The 27,804-nt window shown below is 38.2% G+C and overlaps 1 protein-coding gene across 1 annotated transcript in view; it reads left to right on the top strand.

Annotated features, from left to right (window-relative positions):
* The first annotated feature begins 14,275 nt into the window (after window positions 1-14,275).
* Window positions 14,276-27,804, top strand: part of grik2 (glutamate receptor, ionotropic, kainate 2) — a 342,742-nt gene continuing 329,213 nt past the window's right edge. The window contains exon 1 of the mRNA XM_042489444.1: window positions 14,276-14,815. Coding sequence (XP_042345378.1) covers window positions 14,698-14,815 — 118 coding nt within the window. The 5' untranslated portion in view covers window positions 14,276-14,697. The remainder of the gene's footprint in view (window positions 14,816-27,804) is intronic.

Here is a 27,804-nt window from a genome sequence, read left to right as displayed (position 1 = left end):
GCGAGTATGCTATATATTGTAGCTAGCTAGCTACCTAACTACTGTCCCCAACCCAAACAGGTTATTTGCAAGCTAAGTTAGCCACTGGAATGCTCCTAACTCCGGCATATTTACATTAACATTTTATACTGATGTTCCTTAATATGCTGTGCCCCTTTGAATTAACATAGAATGTTAAAAGTTGTTACTGGTAACATCGGATTTTAACACAGTCAGAGAGAAAAAAGTTGTCCGCCCTGTTTGAAGTTCAGTTATAAAACCCTCACACACCACAGAGCGTCTCTCCTCTCTCACCTAGCTGACGGCAGTAGAGGAGGTTGGACCAGCATCTGGATCAAATGTGGTTCAGCCAGATCTGCTAACATTCAGTACAGAAGCTAAGAGCGGCTTGAGAATTACTTCTCTGTTACCTCTAAGCCAGAAAGCAAATAAGGACATTTCCTGAAAATGTTGAACTACTGCTTTAACCTTGTTTAAATATGAGCAAATGTGTGCAATTTCTTTAAAAAAAAAAAAAAAAGGAAAGAAAAAGGGCAATGAGCAACTTTAAAAAATGATCTTTCCAAGAAATTAGTATATTTAGATTTTATTTTTTTTTTAAGAGAAAAATGTCATGGGTGGCACGGTGGTGTCATAGTTAGCACTGTTGCCTCACAGCAAGAGGGTCCCTGGTTCGATTCTGGTTTGGAATGGGGTTCGGTCCGTGGGGGGACCGAACAAGATTCCAAATCTTGTTTGAAATGGGTTTTTTTCTTTTACATTTTTTAAAATGTACTAATTTTCAAGCCAACTTGCATAAGTTTCAATTATGCATTCAGTTAATATGAAATAGCCCCCCCTCCCAAAAAAAACAGGAGGGTAAACTATAGTTGTCATGCACTGATACTGTAGACAGGATGAATTTTAAAAAATGTCAATGGATGTTAAAGGCTTTTTTTCTGAAATACGGTTTTACAGAATTATCTGAGCAAAATCAACTTTCCCCTTTACTAAGCCTTTCTCTGAATAAAGTCAGAGGTTCATCATTTAAAAATGCTGTAGTATCATCTGAAATGTCCCTGGAAGAAATACAAACGAATAAAAAAAAATGTGTCTCAAGCCCACCTCAGTAAATAAAAGACTGATAGGATTCAAGCTCCATTAAGTGGTTTGCTTTCTTCATTAGCTTCTTGATTTGTTTTCAGAAACAGTAAATGACTTTAGATGACAGTCTTTAGCGGTATGGAGTCTACAGGTTTAAACAGAATGGCTTAATTCTATAGAACCTCCAGCTGTGAGAGTAATCATAAGAGTACTTTGACGGGGCTGTGGACCAATTCTGTGAGCAGCAGAATATATTAAAACTGACCCTTTTAAGTCTGACACTTGATGGTTTTTACATGTCAGTGTGTCAGCTTGAGAGAACTGCACTGGGGACTGCAGCAGTGAATCAGAGATGGGCTGAAAATGCATGCAATGAGAGCACTTAACCAGCTAATTCCTCTCTGTAAATACACACAGAGCCAGCAGCATTTCACTGCCACTACAGCAGACCTCCACTGAAAACTGAGACACAGAGGAAACACTCAACTGGAAAGAGAAAGCGGGAATTAAACCGTTTTGAATGAGTCACAATTATAGCAACACAGATATTTTGTATGTCAGCAACGAATCACCATATAACAGCATGAATTAGCACCCCAGGAAAGATGTTATATCTTCAACATGAAGTTACAGATTTAACAAACAGATACGGTGGTTAGATTAAGGAAAATAACTGTGGTTGGAATGACAAAGAAAAGTACAAAGTACCATGGCCTTCATTTAAATGAATATTGCTCACTTAGAACAGTTGAGGTTTGCGCTGAGAACTCCCAGGCTAAAAAGAATTAAAATGGCTTTCGAAAATAATTAATAATTATCAAAAGTAAGTCGTAATCATCGCAAATATTAGGGCATTAAATCACCACTCTTTTGCAAAGGGAAAATTATAGCAATTTCATTAATTTAATCTAATAAAATATAACTGTATAACTATCAATCTGGAAAGCTGCTTATTAATTTTAATAATAAGTATTAGCAAAATTACTGTATTAATAGTAATGATAGAGGGATTTGGAGTTCTCTATAGAAGAGGCTGACAAGATTCACTGTAGTACAACATTAAACAGCCAGCATGTTTATTCCAGGAAATGCATTCAGAAATATAAAAGCAAAGCAGAGCCAAAAACTGATCTAACTAGTAAGCCTAGCAAAGAATAAGAAACAAAAGTGTGTGTAAGTGTGTATGTGTGAGTGTGCTCCTTTTGGGTGTGTGTGTCTCTGTTGCTGTATATTCCACGTGCACATGGCATGTCAGAAACAATAAAGCAGGTGGGGTAGGAGTTTTAAGTTTAAGTTTTGTATAATTATGTTCAAGGCCATAATTGAAGGTATACTGCCATCATCTGTGGTCAATGGCACTAGGTCACACAAAAAGGAAGGTCTGCCTGCAAGACCCTGTGTCTGTGAATTATATACTAAATTCAACTAAGCAGTGGCAAAGCAAACACATTCTCAACCCTATTTCATAAATATGAACACTTTATCGGTCGCCAGTCACATCAAAAGGTACCCCTTCTGCAACAACAAAACAAAGAAAACAATACAAAGATGAAATAACCCAAAAGACAATAAGCCATTAAAATGCAATGTGTTAAAATGTATTAAGTGTGTATAAAAGATTCTGATGATGATTATTAGTAGACAATATTTAAAACCATTAATTTACTAATGTATTGGCCAAAAGTATTACATTACATTAACTATGAAATCGATGCTCATTCCTTGCTTTCTCTTTATCTATTATTAAGGTTGAGTATGTAGGATATATATATACATATATAAATATATATATATATATATAATATATATATATATAATATTTTGTTTAGTGTATAATCACCTGAAACTAAGAACTGTTGTGCTGATCAGGAATTGAGCACTACAGTTGGCCGCTGTAGCTCTCTGACACAAAAGTTTCATCTCTGCAAACTCACAGCTGGATGCCACTAAATCTTACACACTTGACCTTAAAAATATTCAGCAATAATGTCCAAGCACTAGTTTACAATGGAGTGAATGAGAATGTCTATTTTCAAAAGCAACAGCTTTGGTTTCTATTTTTTATTGACTTGGTCTATAATGATTGGCCACTCCCAACCATTTCTAGCCATGAAATTGCACATTTATAAAGTGTGCGTACAAGATTTGGATTTACCTCAAAGCAGCTGTGATGATATCTAACATTGCTGGAAGATATTGCACCCTGTGCTCTCAGGAGAGAGAGCATCTCAAGAGGCAAGACTTATTATGTTAGGTGATAAATGGCTAATCAGCCCGTTCTGACTGACAAGACATCAAATAACGTGTGTAAAAACACCCTCACCGCTTTCTCTAGGATCCACTTATTTGCTTATATGGAAAAATGAAGGTGTGGCAGTATGCTGATTGCTAAAGGCAGGGGAGCACCTGTCAGTTTACAAAGATTCTAATTCATCAAAATATGCACGGTGGTAAGAATGAAACCAGATGGTGTGCACGTGTTGGACCATAATTTTCAGTGCACATTTATTTTGTGCATAATATGAGAATGTCAATACACACATATAAGCCTCTAGAAACCTGAGCAAATTGGTGATTTATTTAAAAATATAAGAAGACAATAAGCTATATAACAAGACATGGCCCAACAAATAAGCTAGAAATTACTTAAAAGTTACAAAAATAAATAAATAAAATAAAATAAAATAACAAATAAAATAAATGTAAAAAAAATCCACGAAAATAAGCACAAAAAAGAAAGTGACAAACAAAACAAACAATAACCTGAAACTTTTTAGTTTTTTTCTGTGACAAAATTTATAATATTTAATTATTATCATTATTAATATAGATTTTAGGACATTTTCCCATAGTTTTTGTTTGTTTGTTTGTTCATTTGTTTGTTTGTTTGTTTATTTGTTTTGGATCATTTTTAAACAATCCTCCTTTTCTTAAAAATAATCATTTTCGGGTTATTTTCTTATTACTTTTTACTAATTTCTTGCAATTTTTGAGACCCTTCTTGTTAAGTTGTTCATTGCCTTTTTCCCCCCTTTTCAAAAGGGGGAAATAGCTTTTGAAAGGTGTTTAAATGTTCAAAGACTTAATGAATGAGGCCCAGACTTTTTAAATTCTCTGCGTTGGGTAATTTCCCTTGAAAAAAAGTCTGGTGGACAGGTGCCATAATGACAAAATTTTATCAGGCTCACAGGGAATAAGCCGGCATGCATGACACAAATCAAATGAGTAATAATCAAGGTCTTTAATCCCAAAAATATGTCCAGTACACGAGAGATCAGTCAGCAAGGCAGACAAGTTCAGAAAGGGCTAGGCAAAGAATAGGCCAAAAAACAAGCTGACAACAGGCACAAGAAGGCTAACACTGGAGCACCCAGTTTATATACACAGAGGAGGGTAAGTTAACAAGACACAGGTGTGACAGTCAGACACAGGTGAAACACATGAGGACAGGTGATCACACAGGAGGGAAACTGGACAGGATGTGTCCTGAAATGCTATCAGACAGAGATTAACAAAATAAAACTAACAAGAAACGGACAAAATGAAGAAATAAACAAAAACATGACCTTACAGGAAGTGGGAACCTGAATTAATATGAGACAGAGAGCATGTAGGACTATTAGCATGCTTTTTTTGCTTGCAGATTTTGTTACTGCCCTGCACAGTTAATGTGTCCACATATTTTATTTATTTATTTTTTTTTTTTATTTGGACACTTTAATATACAATCCAGGTAGGACCAACTACTTGCATATGAAACACCACAAGCCAGAAAGTTATGAACATATATATGTCTGGTCAATCAAATGAAATAAAAGAGTGAAATGAAATAAAAACAACAACATTTGGCGGGGCGTATCGTATTGTATGGTATGGTATCTTATCTAAGACCTATCTTACTGTATCATAATGTAGGCCTATTATATCATATCATATTGTATTTTATCATCTCATATTGTATTGTATCATATCGTATCGTATCGCATCGCATCGCATCGCATCACATCACATCACATCACATCACATCGCATCGTATCGTATTGTATCATATCGTTTCATTTCGTGTTGTATCATATTGTATCGTAGGCTTATCTAATCTTAACATATATCATATCTTAGGCCTGGCTTATTTTATTGTATTGTGTAATATTGTTTCATATCATATTGTAGCCCTATCTTGTCTTATCATATCATATTCTATCTTAGGTGTATCTTGTCACATTGTATTGTATCGTATAGTATCTAAGGCCTTTTTTTTATTATCATATCCTATTGTATCTTAGGCCTATCTTATTGTAGCATAATGTAGGCCTATCTTATCTTATTGTATCATCTCATATCGCATATCGTATTGCATTATATCATATCATATTGTATGTTATCATATCTTATCTCATCTAATCTCATCTCATGCCATCTCATGCCATCCCATCTGTGGTGTGATGTGATGTGGTATGGTATGGTATGGTATGGTATTTTGTCTTAGCTTATCTTGTGTTCAGGGATTCTGTCCCTTCTCATGTCCCTTGGGTGAGTGTAGTAGAGGTTGTTGAATCACAGAGCTGTCATTGACTATTTATTTGTAGCCCCCACAATTCAACTTTTCATGCTGCACACTGTGGGGGTGGTGTGTGTGGAGGGGGCTGGGCGATCAAAGCTCTCTTTCATTTCGGCTCCAGACTGTGGCCTCAGATCAGGCCTCCATCACTGCAGGGATGTGCTCCTTCACCACTAAATTGTATATCTTGATGCCATTATTTCTGTCTGATGGCCTCACTTTGTTTCCCTCATTTCTGATTCTGCCTTTTGATTGGCCTGATGTGCTGCAACAAAATGAGAGGAGTGCTCATGTCGAGTGGTCAACTGCAAAAAAAAAAAATAAAGGCTTTCTATCTTAATAAGTCAATTATTCATGCATTGAATGTGAAGAAAGGGACTTTGCTAAGCACAGGAGGTAATTTCAGTTGTTTCTATGCAAATCAAGATGAATCAAGAATTTTCAGAAGTGAAAGAAATGATCTTGCCTAACGTGATATTGTCACCTGCTCCTCTTAATGCAAAATGAATGAAGCAGAGATAAGCCACATTGGCAGTTTTGTTTTTTTATTGGTGTTGAGGAAACATATGTTGCGTGTTATGTCAAACATAGTTTTGCAACATGCTCAATGGTTGGACTACTTCATGCATTGATATTAGGCTTTCAGTTATCCAATCAGTGTTTTCCATCCCTAAAAGAACAACCGTTCCTGCCTGAACACAGTGAGCAGGTTTCCATTACAGATTTAAACAAAGCTTATTTTCAAAAATCGCAATTGTGAGATGACTGTGTTTCTTTTGAGTGATGTTCTGTGACTTCTCCTGTGGTGATAAAATTCCACGAAGCATGGTGATGGATGTTCAAAACATTAGCAGCTTTATTTCTATTGCAGCCACCACACCAGCTGTCGTTTTTTCCAATCCAAGGCCACGTAGGCGTGTTATGGAGCCATAATGGAAAGGAAAGCCCCTTACATGTGGGAGCAGCCCCGTATGAGGAATTTCTGGGAGCTGATAGTCCACGATTTCACAGAGCAATTGTGGATTCACAACTTCTGGATGATGCGCTCAACTTTTGAGGAGTTCTGTGATACAATAACACCTCTTGTAGCTCCTGCTGCATCATGCATCAACATTTTGACTTTGACTTTTGATTCTCTCTGCATTTGTTTTATTTTAAATCTGTTTTTATTTCTATTAATTGAACCTTTATGTCACAGGATATAAAGTTACAGGGTGGAAACCTCCTTTGCAAAGAAGACCTGTGTAAATGGCAGCATAAAGTTGCAGCGTCACGATACGATATCAGGCAACAGATAAAGAATGTCTCTTCCTAAAACATTACTGATAAATATATGGTGGGGGGGGGGCTTAAAGCATGTGGTGATGATGTTGTGATGATGCATCAAAGTCCCTGAAACTGAACACGTAAATCCTGCTCATCTTAAATTAGGGTTCTGCTGGCCTGTAATGGTCTGACTGATGTTTTCTCTATAGACTGTTTAAAATAATGGATGTAGCTACTGTGACATCACCCATTGGTTTGTGGATCCTGATTTCGAAACCTCAACTTTGACGTTTCTGCCATGTTTTTGTGACAGTTTGCACATTATGAAATAATGACATTATGCGTCTAACTTTCAACAACAAGGAGTCATGGTGTTAGAGGAAGAAATAGTCCAAAATGTGGCCTCATTTCACAAAGAATCTTGACAACAGTGCTTTTCACACTCCAACCAAGCAGCATGTCCGCTACAGTGGTTACATATCCATTAATAACATTTATGTCACGCAGGAAGGCTTAGCATGTTTTTTTCTTTGACAGAGAAATAAAAAATGAAAACAAATACTGTTTAATCCATTTTAGATGATCAACAGCTGCACTGATGCTAAAATCTCTACTGTTTTCCCCTTCACAGAAAACTGATCAGGAATCAATAGGGAAATCAACAAAGAACGTGAAAAATAAGCAGGATCGAGAATGGCACTGGTACGGGGGGGACATACGAAGTGGAGGGTTTGGGATTCCTCTGCCATGAAATTCTGAACATCTTCTGAACGATTTCCTGCATTCTGGTGAATCTTTATGTACCAGTTTACAGTGGAAATGTCTTTATTTTGAATGAATTAGATTAATCTGGAACTTTACAGTTTTTATTGGGGAGGACAAATGCACAGGTTCTAAATATTGAGTGGGACGTGCATCCCCCCAATATCTAAGCCTATGGCAGGAATACAGCTCTGATAGAAATTCGATTGTTAAAGACTCAACTTATTCTGACTTATTTTATGACAAACTTTCAGCTTTGAACAACTTCAGCTCACAGACATTCTTAGCATGTTTTTAAAACCACTGAATCTAAGTGAAACTTACTGATCTGAAAAGGTTTCCTATTGACTTTTAAAACTCAGAGTGATGGGATATAATCTGTATATTTAACCCCTTGAAACCTGGACCAACATCACTTTTGTATGCTGCATTCTGATGCCTTTTGAACCCAAAGCAAATTGGTGCAGTTTCTTTCTTTTTTTAAAAGTTTTATTTGCAATAACAAAGACACAAAGACACAGGGATGACCTACGGATGAGGTTAGGGGTGTTTACAGGGTAATTCTGAGGAAATCAAAGTATGGAGATTAACTGTAGTTGTGCATGGTCAAGATTTGAATGATAATTGCAGGGAGGCCACTTTGTGGAGATAATTTGGGCAAATGTGTGTTTGAGTCATTATTAACATTTATGGTAGTAATAGCAATGTAAATTAACAGAGGGGCAGTCAGTAATACCTACATGTATACATACATAGACACCTAGACACACATACAAGTTAAAACAGAAAAGTTTTCTGATTTAAAAAAAAACAAACAAACTTTTTGGTGGGATTTCTTTCAAAAACATGAGAAAATGCAATGGGGAAATGGTAAGAAATGTTTCACAAATTGTGAGAAATAAGTAGATTTAGGAAATTATTTTGAAAAAGCAGGGGAAGAATATCTATAGCTCTGGAAAAACTATACTCAAAATTATCATAACCACATTATTAAAATTATGTTACGTTATTATTAAATTTTTTCACCTTTTTAAAAAAAAACTTATTTTCATGTATTTTTTGTACATTCTACTAATATCTTGGTCATTTTTGGGTCATAATTACCTTCATTGCTAATTGCTTTTTCCAATGTTTTTTCTTGAGCCAATTTCCTTAGGTTTCAAAGGGTTAATCTATTCACCACCAAGTATCTGACCTCCGCTTACAATTTGACTTATATAAGGCTTACATGCCTTTTAGTTTCTCTTTCTTTCTGATCTTTTTAACAAGAAATAATCTGATCAGCAAATTCACTCCATCAACCAAGATTGAATTTCTGTTGTCAAAGATGCAAAACGAGCTGCGTCCTGCGTGCAGTGATTCAGTCTTATAGGAGGAGAGACGGGCGACTGAGCAGATATTTGATAGCGATGATTAAAAAGCCGTCTTTATAGGCAACACTGATCCTCCACTCAGGTTTATTCTCTGCTTCCTGAAAATATTTTCATCTCATAACACAACAGCCCTCTCACTATCTGACAATGTGAGATGCTCTGAACTGCAACATTCACACAATGTTACGTGCAGATATCTTACATTTCAGAGAACTCTCTTGTGAACTAGTGATGGGATGTTGGGGGCATGTTCTTGGAAACGATATCTGAGTTAACCAAGGTACTTTATTTTTGTCTCATATTGAAAAGGACTTCATGGGTCTAGAGAAGTTACCTTTAATTAACCCTTAGGGCCCGCTTAATAATACACACACTCGTGTCACCCTCCACACAAATTGCACTTTTCAAAATCAAGCTTTAAAAAATATCAAACAGTAATGTTTTTTTAAGTTGATTTTTTAACCAACATCAGTCCTAATCCTAAATATCAAATATTCATTGATTTTCAGAATTTTAACCTAACCATTTTAGCTTAAATGCCAAGTTTTTGCCATGATGCCACTATGTTTTTAGATTAACAAAACCCAAAAACTCAAATAATGAATTATTTTCAATACTAAATGTAACTCAACATTGATTGTGACAGTGCACCAAGTGGAAATAGCATGCATTTCCCCATAATTATGTCATCAGGTGGAAAATAGTAAAAATTACAAATGCCAAGGCAATAGCCCAAATGACACCCAGAATTAAACAAAAATACACATTCTTGGAGAAAGAGCAGCATTTAAAATGCATCAAACGGTCCCTTCTGGCTAACAAAGAGGATTTTTTTGTCTGAAAAGCTGCAAAGAATAACTGATAACTCTTCTTTACTTTTTCTCTTTTGACAAAACAAAAAGTTAATTATTTGGTCATCTGTTTTCACACAACTTTCAAAAGCACTCCTTAAACTGTGTTAGAAAGTCTGTATATTTTGTCACAAATGCAAATAAAACTGTGTCCTATGTACTGTAACTGAGAGTGAAGAACCAAAATAGCTGGTTCACCAAGCTGTGGGTTAATCCCCTAAAGCCCAAATAGTGGGATCTGAATTTTTGATATAATTTACCACCAAACCTTGAGTGACATCCCATTCCCTCTTTAAACGCTGTTTAAATGCTTATTTGACTTGTCACAAATGCAAATTAACACTTTAAAACCTGGACTGACATCAGTTTACTTGTGCTACCTTCAGAGACCTTTCATATTTCATATTTCTTTCCTTTCATTTCTATAATTCTAATGATTATATATTTCAAATTATGCTGCAGATTTTTTTTCCAATTTAATTTTTCACACTTTCTTAAGGTCATTTTCTTGTCTGTTTTTGTGTTTTGTTTTGTTTTTCATTTTTCATTTTTTCAGCAGATTTTCTAGCAACTGTTTTCAATTTTTTTGTTATTTTTTGGGCCTTTTCTTGTTAAGTTGCTTATTGCCTTGTCATGTTTTTCAAAGAAATCATGCCAATCTGCTCAGGTTTCAAAGGGTTAATTCACAGTGAGCAGGATTAACTTGTTTATTTTTAGGACTTTAATGCATCATCACCACATGCTTTAAGATTTAATCAGAGACATGTTTTCCTCTGTTGACTGAAATAAAAAAAATAAATAAATAAAGAAAGAAAGAAAGAAAGAGAGAGTGAGTGAGTGAGTGAGTGAGTGAGAAAGAAAGAAAGAAAGAAAGAAAGAAAGAAAGAAAAAAAAGCTGGAGATGACTGCATATTATAGAAAATTACATAGTTGTATTATTATTTATTATTTTATCATTATTATTATTATTATTATTATTATTATTATTATTATTATTATTATTGTTGTTGTTGCACTTTATCAGGGTTATTCATTGTGCTTATTATCAGGTGATTTTCTTCTAACTTATTACTAATTTCTTGCAAATTTTTGTGCCATCTCGTTAACTTGCTAGATTTTAAGAGAAATCAACCCAATCCGTTCGGCTTTCAAATGGTTAAACTTCAACCTGCTCACATTAAATGTGTAAAATGAAATCTTTGGAGGACTGACGGCTCACCGAGTAGATATCACTCTTTGATAAAGGTCATTTCATTATAGCGAACATTGATCTTCTATCCCATAATATGCTGCATTCATTCAGATTCGTGACGGATCAGATCAGCTTGGGCTTCACCCAGTCTGTATAATAGATATATTACACTTTTACACCCAATAAGCGCCTCAGATTCCCAAATCATAAAGCTCTGCATTGGCACGGTGTACTCGCTCAGAGCGCAAATGTCCTCCCGGGTGTCGCGGCTGAACTACCTGGCGAATAAAGGATTATAATGCGCCTCAGTCCGACCTGCCACCCGGTCTCCTCCGCCGGGGAAGACTGCAGATTCAGTGTGTCCCCTGGTCCGGTGTGTGCCCCCCTGTTGCTTTAAGCAGTGCGTCCTGCCGTCCGACAGGAGGCGTGTCTCCCCTACGGCCGGAGCGCAGCGCTACCAGATGCAAGTGCGGGGGAAGCGACTCGGCTCCTCCATAGAAACAAATCAACTTCTTTGTGCAGCTCTGGTGACTGTTCTCTGCTCCAGCTCTACCTCGGGTAAGCCCATTCTTCCAAACTTTAAATATATTTACATGTTTGTGCAGCTCTAATTTTGCACGTCGCGTCTTTTCAGGAGCAGATTTTATGTTTGGAAACAGATGAGGCCGATTTTTTACATCGTTTCCAACCGGCAAAAACGCGGAGAAAACACCGTTACGCACCTCACCGGCCAGGTTCGAAGTTTACCCGTGAGTTTATGGCGCCAAAGCTGCTTTTAACCTGCGCGCCCAGAGCGAAAATAACATTCAGATGTCTCAGAAAGAGGCTCCGATTTGTGCTTTGATAAGCCTTGGAGATATCTGACCTCCCGTGTCTTTGCCCGACCTCTATTTGGAGACGCTTGTCACCTTTTCTGGTTCCTCCTCCTCCCTCTCCTCCTCCCCGGGCTGATGCCTTCACTGTTGTGGGGTTGAAAGACATTATGAGGGTCGTTAAATGCCTACCGTGATCCGCTTTATGAATGATCCGTAGATAACGTCTCCAGTTCACGGGGTTGGATGGGAAACTCGCGGAGACGAGACGCGCATTTAAATCTCATAGTTGATGAGCACATTAGCTTTAAATCAACTTTATCATCACGCAGCGTCGCTCGGCGGAGGGGCTCCGCTCAGCTTGTTTTAAAGCCCTTTTCACATGTTCAAAGTGGCATTTGTTGAGCTGTAGCTCTATGTGTAAAAAGACATGAATATATAGAAATCGAGATGAGTATGCACCGGTGCCAACTGTGTTTTTTTTTTTCACCTGGCAGCCCCGCAGACTCCATATGCACCTTTGTGGCCGTTACGCACGGCTCTCAGAGAACTGCGGCTTTGTGTTCTTCAAATTAGTTCAGAGCTACTCTTTCTTATTATGACCTCTGTGTGCATTCAAATACTGGGCCGATTTATTCATTGCACGAGGAGTGACAAGCAAATCACAGACATGGTTTTGTTTTCTTTCACCGCCTCAGGAAATCCTCTGACATCCTGTAAAATTTGCGCCAACTATGAAAAATAAAAATAAAGCTTGGTTCAAAATATATAGAGAAATTAACTTGTAAGTTCCCTGTTCCATGTTGTGCCAGGTGTGGACGGCTCCCCAGTTCAGATGATGCACTTAATTTTAATTATGAGTTTGCTTTTAATAATCTCATTTAGCCTGTTCATACAATTAACATATTTGTTTATTGTAGCTTTCCAAAAACGTTGGGCAGTCGGGCTGGGGATTTATTTGAGTGTTGGCCACAAGAAATTGATATTAATGTTAAAGCAGGCGGTTAGGTGAAACAATATTTAACCTTTAGGCATAAACTGTATTATCACATGGACCGGGTCTAAACAGAGTCCCCCCACTACTAATTAAGGAGGCAGGGAGCAGAGGAAGCCGCCAAAAATACATGGAAACACGAGGGGCCGCGGTGTCGCTGTCCATGGTGCTGAGAGCGTAGCAATACAAAGACTTGTTTAAAAACAGATTCGCTGTCCAGGGTGCTGAAACAGCCTCAACGCAAAGCTGGATCCTCCTGAAAACTCCTCAAAGCATAGGCTCGTTTAGGACATTGGACTGTGGCCTAAATGTAAAGCGTTTCCGTCTTTAAAGCCAGTGCTATATCTCAGTAACAGAAATGATGCTCTTATAGGAGGAAATGATAAAGTATTTTTCGGAAAACACTTTATTTTCGTTCATTGCTGACGATGATATTACACTTTTGATTTGCTCCAAATCAGCTTGACCTTTACATATTCAATATTTCCCATCCTGTTTAAGATGTGTGGTTTAGAGAAGGAATCTATAGAATGTAGAAATTATGCTTCAGAATTACCAACCACAATTTAACTGAAAACTTGAGGATTTACATTTAGAAATAATACAGCAATCACGTGTGCTGCTGTGTCTAGATGTCTAGTAAAACTAACCCTTTGTTTTCAGATGTATTTGTAAATAAATAGAGGCCACAGTCCAGCCTCTGGGGAAAATATTAAATATGACACTTATATTTTTTCCTCTTTCAGTGCACGTAAGCTTCGCCAGTAATTCAGTAGTCATATATGGGAGCCAATGTTGCACTTTCCTGCGATCACAAGTCAGATTGAAGACACACATTAAATTAAACTCTGATGTTGAGGGCTGGCTCTTTTCTAACAGGCTGCACAGGCTCAGGGAAAAGTCCAAAAATAAAAAAAAAAAGTAATAATTCCAAATACAGAAGAGTGAGGGGGTGAGCAGAGGCTATTCATCTTGTTGAGTGCACAGTGACAGGTTTGCTTCACGGAGCCCTCACATGAGTCCAAGCTTGAGTGACTCCGATCAAACACGGGCGATCTTTTTCAAAATTCATAGATTGGCTTTTATACGACTGTGCACGGCGGCGCTCCGCTGCCAGGAACGGCCATTGAACCGGAGCGAGGAGGGGAAAAAAATCGGGAGAACCGGAGAGCGGCGGCTAGCCGGCCGGGGACACGACATTAGGGGAAGAGAAAGGGAAGGATGGAGGAGGAGTGGGGGGAGGCATGAGAATTTGGCCAGGCGATATAGATCAAGGGGCGAAGTGTGGTCAGCAGTAGCCGAGAAACATGCCCGATCCACCCCGTGCGCTCCCCCACTACTAGTGTTGGCTCGACGTCAGATGCTGTGCGGCAGTGCAGCAGGAGGAGCTCGGGCTGCCGAGGCTGCTGAGACCGCCGCTTCGCTCACTCTCACTTGGTCGCGCTGGATCTCCACACGCTCTCCCCCTCTCACCCCCCTCCAATCTGTGTCTTTCAGTAGATGGATCTCTTCAAGCTCTGCCCTGCCTAACATGGACGCCCGGCCACCTCCACCACCACCACCTCCACCATCATCTTCCTCAGCTGAGTCGGAGGGCTGTTTCTTCTTGGCGCAGTGAGCTGGACACGCAGTGCTTTTTTCCTTCTTTTTTTTTTTTTCTTTTGCTAAATGGATGTGGGGAAAGCGTTGCCCAGCCCGCCGGTGGTGCCCAACCGCCTCGCTTCACGTTAAAGCGGTGAAAGAGAAAATAATTCTGGGGAATATACCGATTCAGGGAATAATAATCCTGTGCACCACACAAGCACCATGAAGATTACCTCCCTGCTGATACTTAATGCGAGAGTCAGGTGCACCATCAGGCTTCTACTGCTGCTATTACACTGTGTGGGATATTCTCATGGGATGCCACACGTCTTGAGATTCGGTGAGTCTTCTTTTTTCCCCTGAAAGTTTGATTGCTGTGTTCATGTTGCTCTGACCTGTTGGGGACTCACTTTTCCCTCTTCTCCTCACTTGTGGGAAAGTTGCTGTTCAGAGTGTTATTTGCAGTGTAACGCGGCTTTTCGGGAGCAATAACGAGAGTGGTGCGTCTAAAGAGCTGGCACAGAACTGCACTACAGTGCAAAGCTGCCAAAAAGAGAAACTGATACACAAATGATCCATAAGGAGACAGCCTGTAACTTGTTGCTGTTTGGAAAGTTTAAAATTTGAAAGGTTGCAGGTATCAGTGTCCCCTCACACCACAGCAACACAACATGTGTGCGTGAATAGTGTCAGCTGTTTATGAATTTACGCACTTCTGTGTGTGAGTGAGAGAGAGATAGATGGTGATTTCCGAGCAATAGTGTTTGTGTGTGCTCTGTAATTTCATTCAATCATTCAGACTGTACAGAATACAGTGTGTGTGTGTGTGTGTGTGTGTGTGTGTGTATGTGTGTGTATGTGTATTTGAAATCACAGTGACAGTAAAATATTATTTATCACAGCAAATCCCTTTTTTCATTATTTTTGCAAAGAATAAACAAACATACAACACACCAGTAAGGTCATTTTCGCCTGAGCATATTGGCTTGATTGGCTTTACTTTCAAAAACACGGGAAAGAGGCAATGAGCAATTTAGAACAAAATAGAGGAAAAAACACAGAAAAAAGTTTTAAAAATATTTAAATATAAGCAAATGACCCAAAGAGCGCTCAAAAGTAATATAGAATTATAATAATGATAAATATAGTTTTTTGGACATTTTTCCATAGCTTTTCTTAAATAAATTTTTCAAATCCATTCATTCCTTGCAATTTATGGAAAAAAATATTTCCAAGGTGCTCATTGCCTTTTTTCAAAGGAAACAAAGCTAAGATTTCAAACGTTTAAATGTTTTGTGAAGATGCCTAAATGCAGCACAAAAAAAGTGATGTTGATCCAGGTTTCAAAGGGTTAATCCGCTTTAAGAGAAATTTTAGATGACCTTTTGACCCATAATTTTCCCCTTGAATTTTGACACACTGCAGCTCTATGATGCTTACACCAGAAATAGTGCACTTCAGGTCCATGTGTGTTTTATACCTGCATTCATTTATTGAAGTGGAAATATTCCAAAGATCTCATGTATCAATTTGTACACAGCATAAGTCACCATTTGTATAGCTGTGGCCAACGGTTGGCAAGAAGTGAAGTCGACTTACTTTCATATCACACATTGTGGCTGCCACTGCAGAACAGAACAGCAGGAGGACGGAAAAACGCTACAGAAACAAAATCCTTCAAATAATACGTTTGGTTTAATTGATCCTGTCAGAATTGTATCATTAAAAAAAATCAGCAATACACACAATCACATACTACAATCACAATAATGCATACAGGTACTTTAGTTTGTCAATATATTGATATCAACAGATGTATGTTTTGTTGAATAATCTGAACGTTTTACTTTGCATGGATTGGAAGAAACCACTGATACTGTGGAGGAGAAATCCTCCGTAATTAAATCCACAATGTAAATTTCTTTAATTCATGAATGCAAATTGATGAGGTGCAGATTGATTTTTCCGCTGATGGAGCTGTAGGATGTGGTTCAAAGTGTAACTGGATAGAAAGGTGGAATCCTGTGAACCTCTGGCCTTGCAGCCTGTCGGGAACAGCGTAGCCACTAGTCATCCTGTGCACGTGTAGAGGTGAGCACAGTGTGCTGAGGGAAACACCCTGTACCCCATCACACCCCATTATTTCCTCCCGCTCCACTGTTAAATAGGCCTGTATGTCACAGCAGCAGAGTCAGAAGGCTGAAACAATTACAACCTGAATCTGTCTGTCAGACGACGTGTCTTGTGATTCCATTTTTTCCTCCTCTCTTTCTTTGCCAGTGGACTTTTATCAGCTACCAGCCACTTGTGTGTCGACAAATCTGTCCAGCGGGCCTCTGTGGGCCTTTAATGTGTGTGTGTGTGTGTGTGTGTGTGTGTTTTAAGGTTTCATCATTGAAGGTGACATGTTTCAGTTAGAATTGTGAAAACATTCAGCAGAAGCATGTCAGTGGCCCAGGAGATAACTGCAGTGACTGAGCTAAGCTGAGCTGCAAAAACAGAACACTGGTCTGAAAATAACTGCATCTAAGAGTTAGGGTTACACTTTGACAAATTTTTTAATTACATTGAACTAATATTGGAGGTATATTCACATATTTGCAAGAAACCAATAGATAGTGAAGCATTTATAGCATTGTTTGGTGTACCTCTACCTAGGCAAGTTATTAATACATACCAGTTGAATGTGATTGCATTTACATCATTGTTAGCACGAAGGCTAATTCTTGTTAGATGAAAGGCTACCTGTCCCACTTCCTTTATACAGTCGATCAAGGAAGTCAAGATGTGTCTTCAAATAGAGAAGCTAAGATTTACCCTGAAGGGTTCACTTGGGAGGTATAATTGCACTTGGAGGCCTTTTATTGAATATGTTGGGAAACTGTCTTTCCGAGCAGCTTAAGACCACATTTTGAGCTGTTAATAAGACCTGTTCTGTCAGTGTTATTTTTCTTCACTTTTTTTGAGAGCCAGTAATTTATGTGTTGCTTATATCCTACTGCAGTTTATTAAATTCAATACCACCTGTCTGTTGCCATCTGTTGTCATGAAGGAAACTATAAATAAAGTGTTAAAAAAACTACGTTAAGCCACTGACAGCTGTAGTTAACAGTATCCTATCCTGATGACAGTGTCACTGCCACATTTACTTCAGCAGTGTATTACCATGAAATGTATTACAGTAATAATACAGCATAATGGCATAAAATCATATAGCAGCCTACTGTATACGCTAAGTGTTGTTTTGGCTCCAAAAAGCATCAAGATTCATGGTGTTTAACTCTATTTTGAAATAAAACGGTTCATTAATGTAGAATTTGGCTGCATTTTTACAGAAAGTTGTTACAGTATTCGTTTAGTATTACAAAGGTGGGGGAAATGTTGCAAAACAGATTAAACACAACCCCATCTGTAAAAACATGTTGACATTTCACGTTTCTGCAAACCACAGATACATTTCATTTGCACATTATTTTGTAGTAGATTCTTGGAAATTTTACATTTCAAGAATGCTGTGGTAAATGTTTAGTTAGCTTTGAGCACAAAAAATACTTGGTTGTGGTTTGGACAAGACTATATTTGACTTGAAATACCTGTTTTTGGGGGCACAAGCCTGCTGGAAAAGCATCAACAGGTGGGCGAAAAACAATCATATTTGGTGAGTAAGAAGCCAATGGAACACCGCTGAATGTGTTGTTTGTTGGTCTTAAACAGTGGGCCACATAAACTCTAGAAAGAATTGTAGCATTGTACGTTTCTGCAAACAATGGATATTTTACATTTGTATGTTTTTATGTCGTACATTACATTGATTTATATGTGGTTAGTTTAAAGACAAAAAAATGTTTGGAAAAGATGATATTTTGGCTTAAAATGCCATTGAGGACAGATTTCCTGCTGGGAAGGCAGCAAAGTCTTTGTAAAAAAAACCAAAACAAAACAAAAAAACCCACCACCACCACCACCACCACCACCAACAACAACAAAAAAAAAACAGCTCTTCATGGCACTTTAGTGAAAAAAACAGTGACGGGCGCGACATAACACAAATGTTTGGTGAAGCCACAGACACAGCAATGATTCACTAAAAAAAACAACTGGTCTCAAATCCTGGTTTACAACATAAAATGGTGGCATTGTACATTTCTGCAAACCATGGATATGTATGTTATTATGTAGCAGATACCTTAGTTAACATGTGGTTGGGTTTTGACACCTAAAAAAACCTCCACTCTTACACAAAAACATTAATAAGATACACTGATTTGTAATGTATTTTGTGGTTTGCAGAAATACACAAAGATTTTCTTCTGGGTTGATTAAACAGCAAATGCTCAAAATCTAAGCAGCAGATTACAAAAGCACTAGATCCTACACTTCCGACTTAACAATGTCTTTCACTCGACCCTCCTGCCCTCGTAAAAGCTAATGTTGTTCAAACACACCCAGTTTTTAGGTCGTGCTCTCTGTTAAATATATGAACTCTGAAGCTTCTATGCTGTCATCTGCTTATCTGACCCTAGTGATGTCATCTCGCCCTGGTGACATCATCAGGGTTAACTTCTGAGACTCAACAAGTTCCTGCAGAGCCACAGAAGATGCAGGCTGAATAGAAATCCTCGTGACATAAACACTGATGTGCATGCGTATAATTGTAGTGCCCTTTTAAAGACTGCATGTGCATGGCATTCTTAAATGTGGAAGGTCAGCAGGCCAGGCTAAATAGCAAATGTATAGACATAATTAGAACCTGACTGATACTGGATTTTTCAGGCTGATGCTGATACCAATATTTGGGAGGGGAATATATTGGTTGATGCAATTTTGCAATGTAACTATCCTTCGGATATGATACTTGCGACAGAAATATGTAATGGGGGCAGGATATTTTACAGTTATACAATAAACTCTACTGCGATGAATGACATCAGTGCACTCAGACACAGTAAACCTCATTGGAAATTTGATATTCTAAATCACGCTTAAAATCTTTTCCTGCATTATATTCTGTTAAAAATACATTTTTCATATTGTGCATATGGGACAACAAATAAGCCTCAACTAGATTATCTTTAAAAAGAAGCAATAGCCTCAAAGTATAAACCACACCTTGACTTGTCCACTGTCAAAACTGTGCTCCTTAACTCCACCAATTGAATTTTGACTTCACAAATGGGATTTCCTCTGCTTCTGTTGCAGCTCCGGCTCTGACAAATGACATGAAAAGAGCTTGCTATTAATGCAATAATCCCAACATTAAATTTCCGGATGTGTTTTGATGTGTTTTCATTTGTAGTAGCTATTCTTCAAAATAGGAGCTTGCAAATGGTTTGGCTCCATCAGCCGCTTGAAGAATTATGGTGTGAGAGTGATGGATGGCTAAATTGGATTTCCATTTTGAAAGTCAAACACAAGAAAAACTGCTCAGAGGAAGAATGCCACAGCTGCTGTTTTTAATCATTCTGACCAGCTTCTGTGATTAAAAAAAGCTTTTTACAGATTGTGAGTTCTTAAAAAAAAAAAATTGAGCAGATTAATATATGAGTAACCCTTTGAAACCTGGGGCAACGTCACTGCTTTCTGATAACGTTTACAAGTATGTTAACCCTTGAACCCTGAGCAATAGATCAAGTCTTTTATTTAGATTTAGAAAATTATTTTTGAGAAGCTTTTAAGAAAAATGTCTAAGAAAAAATAAAGAAAAAAGCTAAGGATATAAATATGCTACAAATTTATTATACTTTAAAAGCACCCTTTCTTGGTCATTTCAATGTTATTTTTAAAAGCTTTATTTTTTTTAATCTCTTTTTCCTTTATTCTAAAATGAGTTTTCGGTAATTTTCTGATTATTTTTTTTACTAACTTTTACTAATATTTTGAAGTTTTGGGTTAACTTTTATTTATTCTATAGGACCATTTATAATGATCATAATTACATATTTAAACTATGGTGCAGGATTATTATTATTTTTAAGCACATTTTTTCAATACATTTTGTTGTTTTTTGTTTTGTTGTTGTATTAATTAATTACTAATTTCTTTTCCGGGTCATTTCCTCTTAACTTGCTCATTGCCTTCTGTCCAGTTTTCTCAGGTATTAAAGGGTTAAAATGAATTTTTTTAATAAGCTGTGTGGTGAATAAGGACATGAAGCAGGGTTAGAACTCAGATGGAGTGATTGTATTTGTTGAATCGGAGGCTGACATGCCGACAGCCTCTGATGATAGAAAGCACACGACTGAATTTTCCCACGGCCCATTGAAGATAAAGCTTGATACAGATCAGCTGTAAGCAGTGACGGTCGGAACCACAGCACTGTGTGACCTGTCAGCTCTCTAACTACGACTCGAGCCTGCCGGCTCTGCTGAAATATTTGAGTTTCTGAGCAGTTGTATTGCAGACAGGTGAGGTCAGGAAATTGGATTACTTGAGTGGAGGAGAAGCCACATTCAAGGTCACTTCACAGGAATATGGCGTAATGTATTTCACACATCCACTGCATGAGCTACTGGATGAAAGCAGACGCTTCACCCCTTTAGAAAAGTAGCATTAGGTAAAAAAAAGTTGAGGTCAAGGAAGCGGTCCAACAAGCAGACGGTATGGAAAGTCATGGATTTAATACTAAATTTCTCATCTTGGCCACAGAGTCATGGACATCGTGGAGACTCCTGACACCCCAAAGAAGCAATTTTAAGCAGTATTTGTGTATCTATAAATGCATCAATTTATCCTGGCACTTTATGTCTCTGTGATCTCGGCAGAGTGGAGATTGAATCAGGTGCGTGGGCCCCGGCTGCCGCGGTCGGCATAAGTATGAAGGTCAGCGTCTAATGGGGCAGATGAGCTAAATGTTGCAGGTGGAGGCCAGAAAAACTCTTTAGAAAATAACTGGCTGTGCGAGAAGGCTGCCTGTCAATAACTGCACAGAGAAGTTGACATTATCCCCCAGGCTGCGGCCCCCGTCTCGCTGATGACTTGTAAATAAGGAGATTTGCGGAGGAACGCGAGGTGCCTGGAAACAATGGGTGGCTAAACCGATCATTGCCCGGTGGAGAGCGGTAAGTATGAAATGGGAGGTGATAATCACAGCATCTTCCAATAGAACAAACTAATTTTCCCATTTGCTTTCCACTTTATCAGTGAAGCTGTAGGCACAACAGTTTTTTGAAGAGACAGCTTGGAAATGTTACTGATTATAATTCCATAAACTGACAAAAGCACTAAATGTGTATTAATCCACAGCTTAAAATAGTCCTCAACAAATGCACTATTTCTACCTTTTTCAGTAACATTCACTAAATGTCACAGTGGCCAGCTGAGAAATTACTGACATATTGTAAAAATGAAACCTGTATTGAAAGATTAAAGTTTTCATGAGGACTCAAATGGCTTGGTGCTGAGAGCCACTGACTGGATGAGGAAGCCAAAAAGGACAAACACATTGTTGGTGCTGGTCTTTCCTTGAGACAGTAAGAATTATTGAGACCAAATTAATCTTATATAAAGTGAAATCTCTGCATTTTAACAAATCCTCTTTATAACAGGTCCTCTAACCTAATTGCCAGATTAAATATTGGCACGATATGTTTCTGCAAACCAAGGATTTGTTACATTTGCATGTTATCATATTGGTTTCTTTACTTTTTAACAATGCTATTGTTAAAATGGGGTTAGGTTGAGGCACAAAAACCCAATTGGTTAGAAAAAAGATCGTGTTTTGGGTTAAGATGTCTGGATTTGGAGGCACAATCCCTGCTGGAAAAACAGAGCAGGAGCTGACAAACGCTAAAAGGCTTTACCTCCTGTAGAGCTATTTGTTTCTGGGAATTTATGATTGATTGCAGCAAAAGAAGGCTGATGATCCAGGTTTCAAATGGTTAATGGGAAAGGTTACGGACACATTTCACAAGCATTTAAAGCCTTGAAATGTGAGCAAATTGGTTTTAGTTTTTTTTTTTTAGTTATTTATTTTTTAAAAAACATGGCAATAAAAACAATTAGCAACTTGGCAAGAATTAGTAAAAGGTGATAAGAAAATGACTTTAAAAAACCTGAGAGAAGGAAGTGAGAGAAAATGAGACACAGACAATTAGAGGAAAATTATCCCCCCAAAAAAGCAAAAAAATAATAACAGTTTTCATAAATATTAAAATTACAATAAAAAGATATAAAATAAAAATTGTGTTACATAAAAATATATCTATATTAATTAATTAATTTGCTTTGATTTTTAAGGGTTAAATACAAAAGCCAGGTGTATGTGGGCATTCTGGGTTTTTTGTGCAGTGGGAAAGGGGCTGAAGACACCTTTTAAGTGGGTTTGTGGTGCTATTGATATGCATGCCAAGTCTTAACCAAAGACACTGTTATCAAAACTGTATGGAAAATACAGTACAACCAGAACAGAAAATACTTTTTCTCCTTCAGAGGCACAGAGGAAGGTTTAAAGAAACAAGATTCATAGTTTGTAGAAGCCATGGTCTATAATTGTCCAGGTTGGATTTGGAGGGAAATTTGCTGGTTTGCTTTACGGGCCAGAACAGTAGGGGGGCACTATTCCGTCAGCGCAAATAAAGCTAAAGCTATCAGAGAGTCTGGCGGTGACAGATGGTGGAAGGAGAGAAAGTCTGATAGAAAAAAATCACTTCCAGCATGTTTATCCACTTTATACAGAGGCTGAGAGGGCTTTGAGAGACAACATGCTGTACATACACAGCACCTTTTACTGGGAGAGCACCTGCAGGAACCCACAGGCAAGGCTTGAATATCACAGTACTTATGCAAAACATGCATGACCAGGTGTGATTGAAAAAGCAGCGCAGATGTCTGATTACTGCTCATGAAGGTGGAGTTGTGTGAGCAGTGAAGAAGAATGGCCTTTTTTTTCAGTCTGAGCCGTCGATTCACCACAAACCCATCGGTACATTTGTCAAAAGGCTGACTCCTGACCTTCTGCTCAGAGCTAAACAAAATGCACTGCACACCAAACTGTCCTCCTTTCACTGATACAGAATAGAGTGTGTGACGTGTCCCTCTCTGCTCACTCTGTGTGGCTGTGTTGAGTGAATTATCTCCCGGACTGACTGGATGATGCATCTGTTTTTCTCATGACCACATCTGAGTACTGGAGATCTGATGGTCTGGCCTTGGCCTTTGGTCTTTATATTAAGGCCATATTTAGACCAGAATGGCCCTGCTAAAAATGGAAAAGTCTACTTTGCATTGTTAAAAAAAAATCCCACGTTCATATGATAACATTGCGAGAACAATCCTCGTGTACGCGGATCCACAAAAACAGAAGTGCAAAGTACAAAGTGTGGCCATGACGTCACCGTTCTCACAGGACCTGCACATTGTCTGTTTAAATGGTGACAGTAGGGATTTTGTTTTCAAAAGATTACACTCTGTAACCAGGTTAGGGTTAAGGTGAAAAAACTAACTAACCCCAATTTGTTTAAGTTATCTGGTTATATATTGTGCTGGCTTTTTAATAAGAATAATACGTGGAAACTATAACACAGAACATTGCATCCATCATAATCAGACCTTCTTGTGATGAAACTAACTAAAACCTTTAAACTTTGTAATGCTTTCACATGTTTTCCTTACAGTGTGTGAAGCTATGTTAGAACTGGTCATGTGACCATCCTGGTTGTTTTCTGTTGTCTTTGAAGCCAAATGATCTGGGCTCTATCTGGGGCAGGTAACTCAAATAAATAAAAATCTATCAAAAATCTAAATTAATCTCACTTTCATACAAGACCTTGGAAAAAATGTTATTTGATAGCTGTAGTAGCCATTTCAACTTACCAAAGTTCTTAGGCCACTTAGTCTGCAAGGTTTCACAGTTTTGACCATTTTGTAGAATCCAAGTACTCATATGTGACAGGAAAAAACTTTAACAAAGTTTATTTTGGAATTTCAAATATACATCTGGTCAACTATTGACCTGACATCCTATTCCTTTCTCGCATAAAAGTGTACAACAAGCTCCTACATGAAAGCACAGTCAGAAACTTACATTGATTAACATCTACTTCTTGTCGCCTCCTAGCATGACATCATCCTGTCCTCTTTTGTCATGTGCATTAAACTGCCTTTCTGCACCATAACTGTGGTACATAATTTTTCCTGCATTCTAACAGAAATGACATAATTAATAATACAAATATCAACATAATGTTAGTTTAGTCTACTACTATACACCATTAAAATATACAGAAACTGGTAAGTATAAAATATGTGATTTAGTGGCTCTTACTATACCAATTTTGATTCGAGGGGAATCCATATCTTGAGGACAAACAATTTAATGCTTTGTCTAAAAACATGAGTATAACAAAAACACATATTCTTTTCTTGATTTCTATCAGAGAACAGCAGATTGACTGTAAATATTAACAGTTTGAGAGTGCGAGAAAGAGCAGCTGTTACCTGTGTATAAATACTGCAGAAAATGAGTGTTAAAATCATTTCAAATATTCAGAATCAATATGTGTTGATAAATCAATATTTCTGACAACAGTAGTTTCTACTGCTGCTGCAGCTATAGAAAATGTGTCAAACTGATAACAGAGTGTCGCCAGATCATCTGGTCAGGTATCTCCTTACTCCTTAATTCTTTTTTTTTTTTATTTAAAGAGAAAATATGCAAACCTTGCAACCCCGCCACCACCGTACAATTCAGCCCCACAGAGATACAACACCATGATCATTTGACGTTGTTCATTATTGGTAAAGACAATTTGCAGTATCATAACAATGATGAGACTGTCTGTATGCAAATAGAGTCTACAACTGCTGACAGAAATTAAATGGACTTAACCATATTTTGCACAAATTCAAATTTTAATGCAGCACATTTTATTAAATTATAATATTGGATTTTCCCTGTTTAGCCGTCTCATTTAAAATTGCATCAAGGCCTCCTCATACTAGCTTTGGTTTGTCAGACATACTGCTCAACAGTAGACTCACAGGGGGAACATTTGGCAAACAGGAGAAAATAACAATGACAATAATCATTTCCATGTTTAATATTTTCCCCGACACACTTGCTAGATTGCCAGTGATGTTTACTGCCAGAGCTGTCACACTTCCTAAATTTGTGACACCACATAGAAGGTAAAACACTGCAACATTTCCTCCATATTTCCATGGGGATGATGACATGAACACCTCTTCCAGTCTGCAGGCCATGTTTGCAGAAAATCCCACATGACATGGATGTAGCATCACATGAACAACGAGCAGCCGGCCAGCCCACGGCAGCTATCTCATACTGAATGTAGACTCTTTCAGGCTAAACGGAAACGAGATGCAAGCATGCAGGTTGACTGCGGCGTGTGTGTGATGCACTGACTTAAAATGGTCTTTTCGGATTCAGCTATTGGAGACTGTGTTTCCTCTGTGGGTGTGTATTGAAGAGCAGTTTTTCCAGTCAGCTGAAGCTGCATCACGCTTGCCAGTGATGAAATCTTGAACATAATCGATAGTCATGATGGAAGAAAAAGAAAAGATAATAAGGTCTGGGCTTAAAAATGAAGCAGGTTATGGATTATGAATTGCATTCCAGTCAGAAAGGCTTACATCAAAGGAGAGTGGATAATTTATATACAGTACTTGGCAGAGAAGGCTCTGTGGTTGGGCACGATTATAATATGAATCCAAGCAGCGTGTTAAAGATTCAGCAGGGACCGGGATAAAAACGCTCCGGGGTGTAAAAAAGAGCCCAGCACAGACATCGTACTGGAAAACACACAATGCACGAGGCAGAAGATGCAACTGTAAACTGAGAATTACTAAAACATTTGGGGAAATATGGCTATTTGTTTTCTTTCTATAAAATGAGATGAGAGGATTGATCTAATGTTTATACTGACAACAAGACAAGAAAGAGAGACAGGAGCTGGAGGCGAGACGAGGAGAGCCTAGCTTAGCATAAATACAGGTGGGAAAAGCTAGCCTGACTCTGACAACAGAGACAATATGTATGTAACAACACCTCAAAGTCTGTTTGTTAAAGGTGCAGCTAGGTGATGGTGCTGTTTCTCAACTAACAGTTTATACATCAACTCCGCAGATCTTATCCTGGGTAGATTTTATGCCGAAGAAGTGCCGTGGAAGGTTGGTGCTGCAGCCCCACTATTGGCAGAACAACCAACACGTTCTCATTCTGAACTTGTCAAATAGTGCCACTCTATCACTGCTTTTGGCATATGTGTGTGACGCCAAAAGCCATCTCCCACATCCACATGTAACAAATGGTGTCAGATGAGAATGCAGTTGGACGGAACCAGTGCCACTTGCATCCATGTTCAATGTGCACGGGTGATCGCTCATCCTATTTTACCCATATAAGCAGGTGTTCAGTGAATGTTCAGAGCCGAATTCTCTGCAGACCACTCAGCCCGCCACATGTACTTTGATAGCCATTTCAATAAGATATAGCTTGAACTAAGAGGACTGTCCTAGAATAATCTAACTACAATAGCGTCCAGTGCTTGCTTTTTGTTGTTTAAACAAAACCACATACGCTGTCATCCCATCATGTGCATTTGTTGACATCAAAGTAGCGGCATCCCGAAATGTTAACAACAGAAGCAGAAGGATACCTAAATCCTGTCGACATGAAGTCCACTGCAAGGTGGCAATGCGTGACGAGTTGGGATGAGAGCGTGTTGCATAGTTAGCTGTTTTACCATAACTCATGGGTTATCAGAACAATTGTTTTACGTTTGGAACAGCATGTAAAAGGGTATCTATCATAAAATGTATGAATAAAGATATTTAAAATGTGCAAATTGATTTAATTACTCTGATCTGACGTGACAATGTCATCACATCAAGTCAAAGTGCAAGGGTCTGCTCATGGGAAAGCTACCGTTAACCTTCCAGTGAGATTTGCAGTACTGGGAGGTAATTAATAATGCAGACAGGCTTAACAGGCTGAAAAAGACTGCAAATTTACCAGGACAGTTCCCAGTCAGACCTGGTTTTTGGATCCATAAAATATCTTGGATGTGGGACTTCCACTGCAGGGGAATATTCATCGGGATGGAGTTTCAAACAAGGTAATGATGGAGTGAAGGACAAGCGGATGTAACGTTATGATCTGTCCAGAGGACTGAGTGGCTTTAGTTAAGAGACAACTTAGAAATTTTGGTAAATGCAACTCAGAGACACATAGTGTCTAAGAGAGATAGTGTGCAGATTCTTATGACTATCCGAACCTCTGATGTATATACGGCAGTTTTCTTGTAACTCTTAACTCCCATCCCGAGAATAAATATTCCAATTGTACGTTTCTGCAAACCACAAATGTGTTAC

The sequence above is a fragment of the Plectropomus leopardus genome, chromosome 7, assembly GCF_008729295.1.
Source record: "Plectropomus leopardus isolate mb chromosome 7, YSFRI_Pleo_2.0, whole genome shotgun sequence".
NCBI lineage: Eukaryota > Metazoa > Chordata > Actinopteri > Perciformes > Serranidae > Plectropomus > Plectropomus leopardus.
The sequence above is the reverse complement of the archived record's forward strand: the minus strand, read 5'-3'. Positions and strand labels throughout refer to the sequence as shown.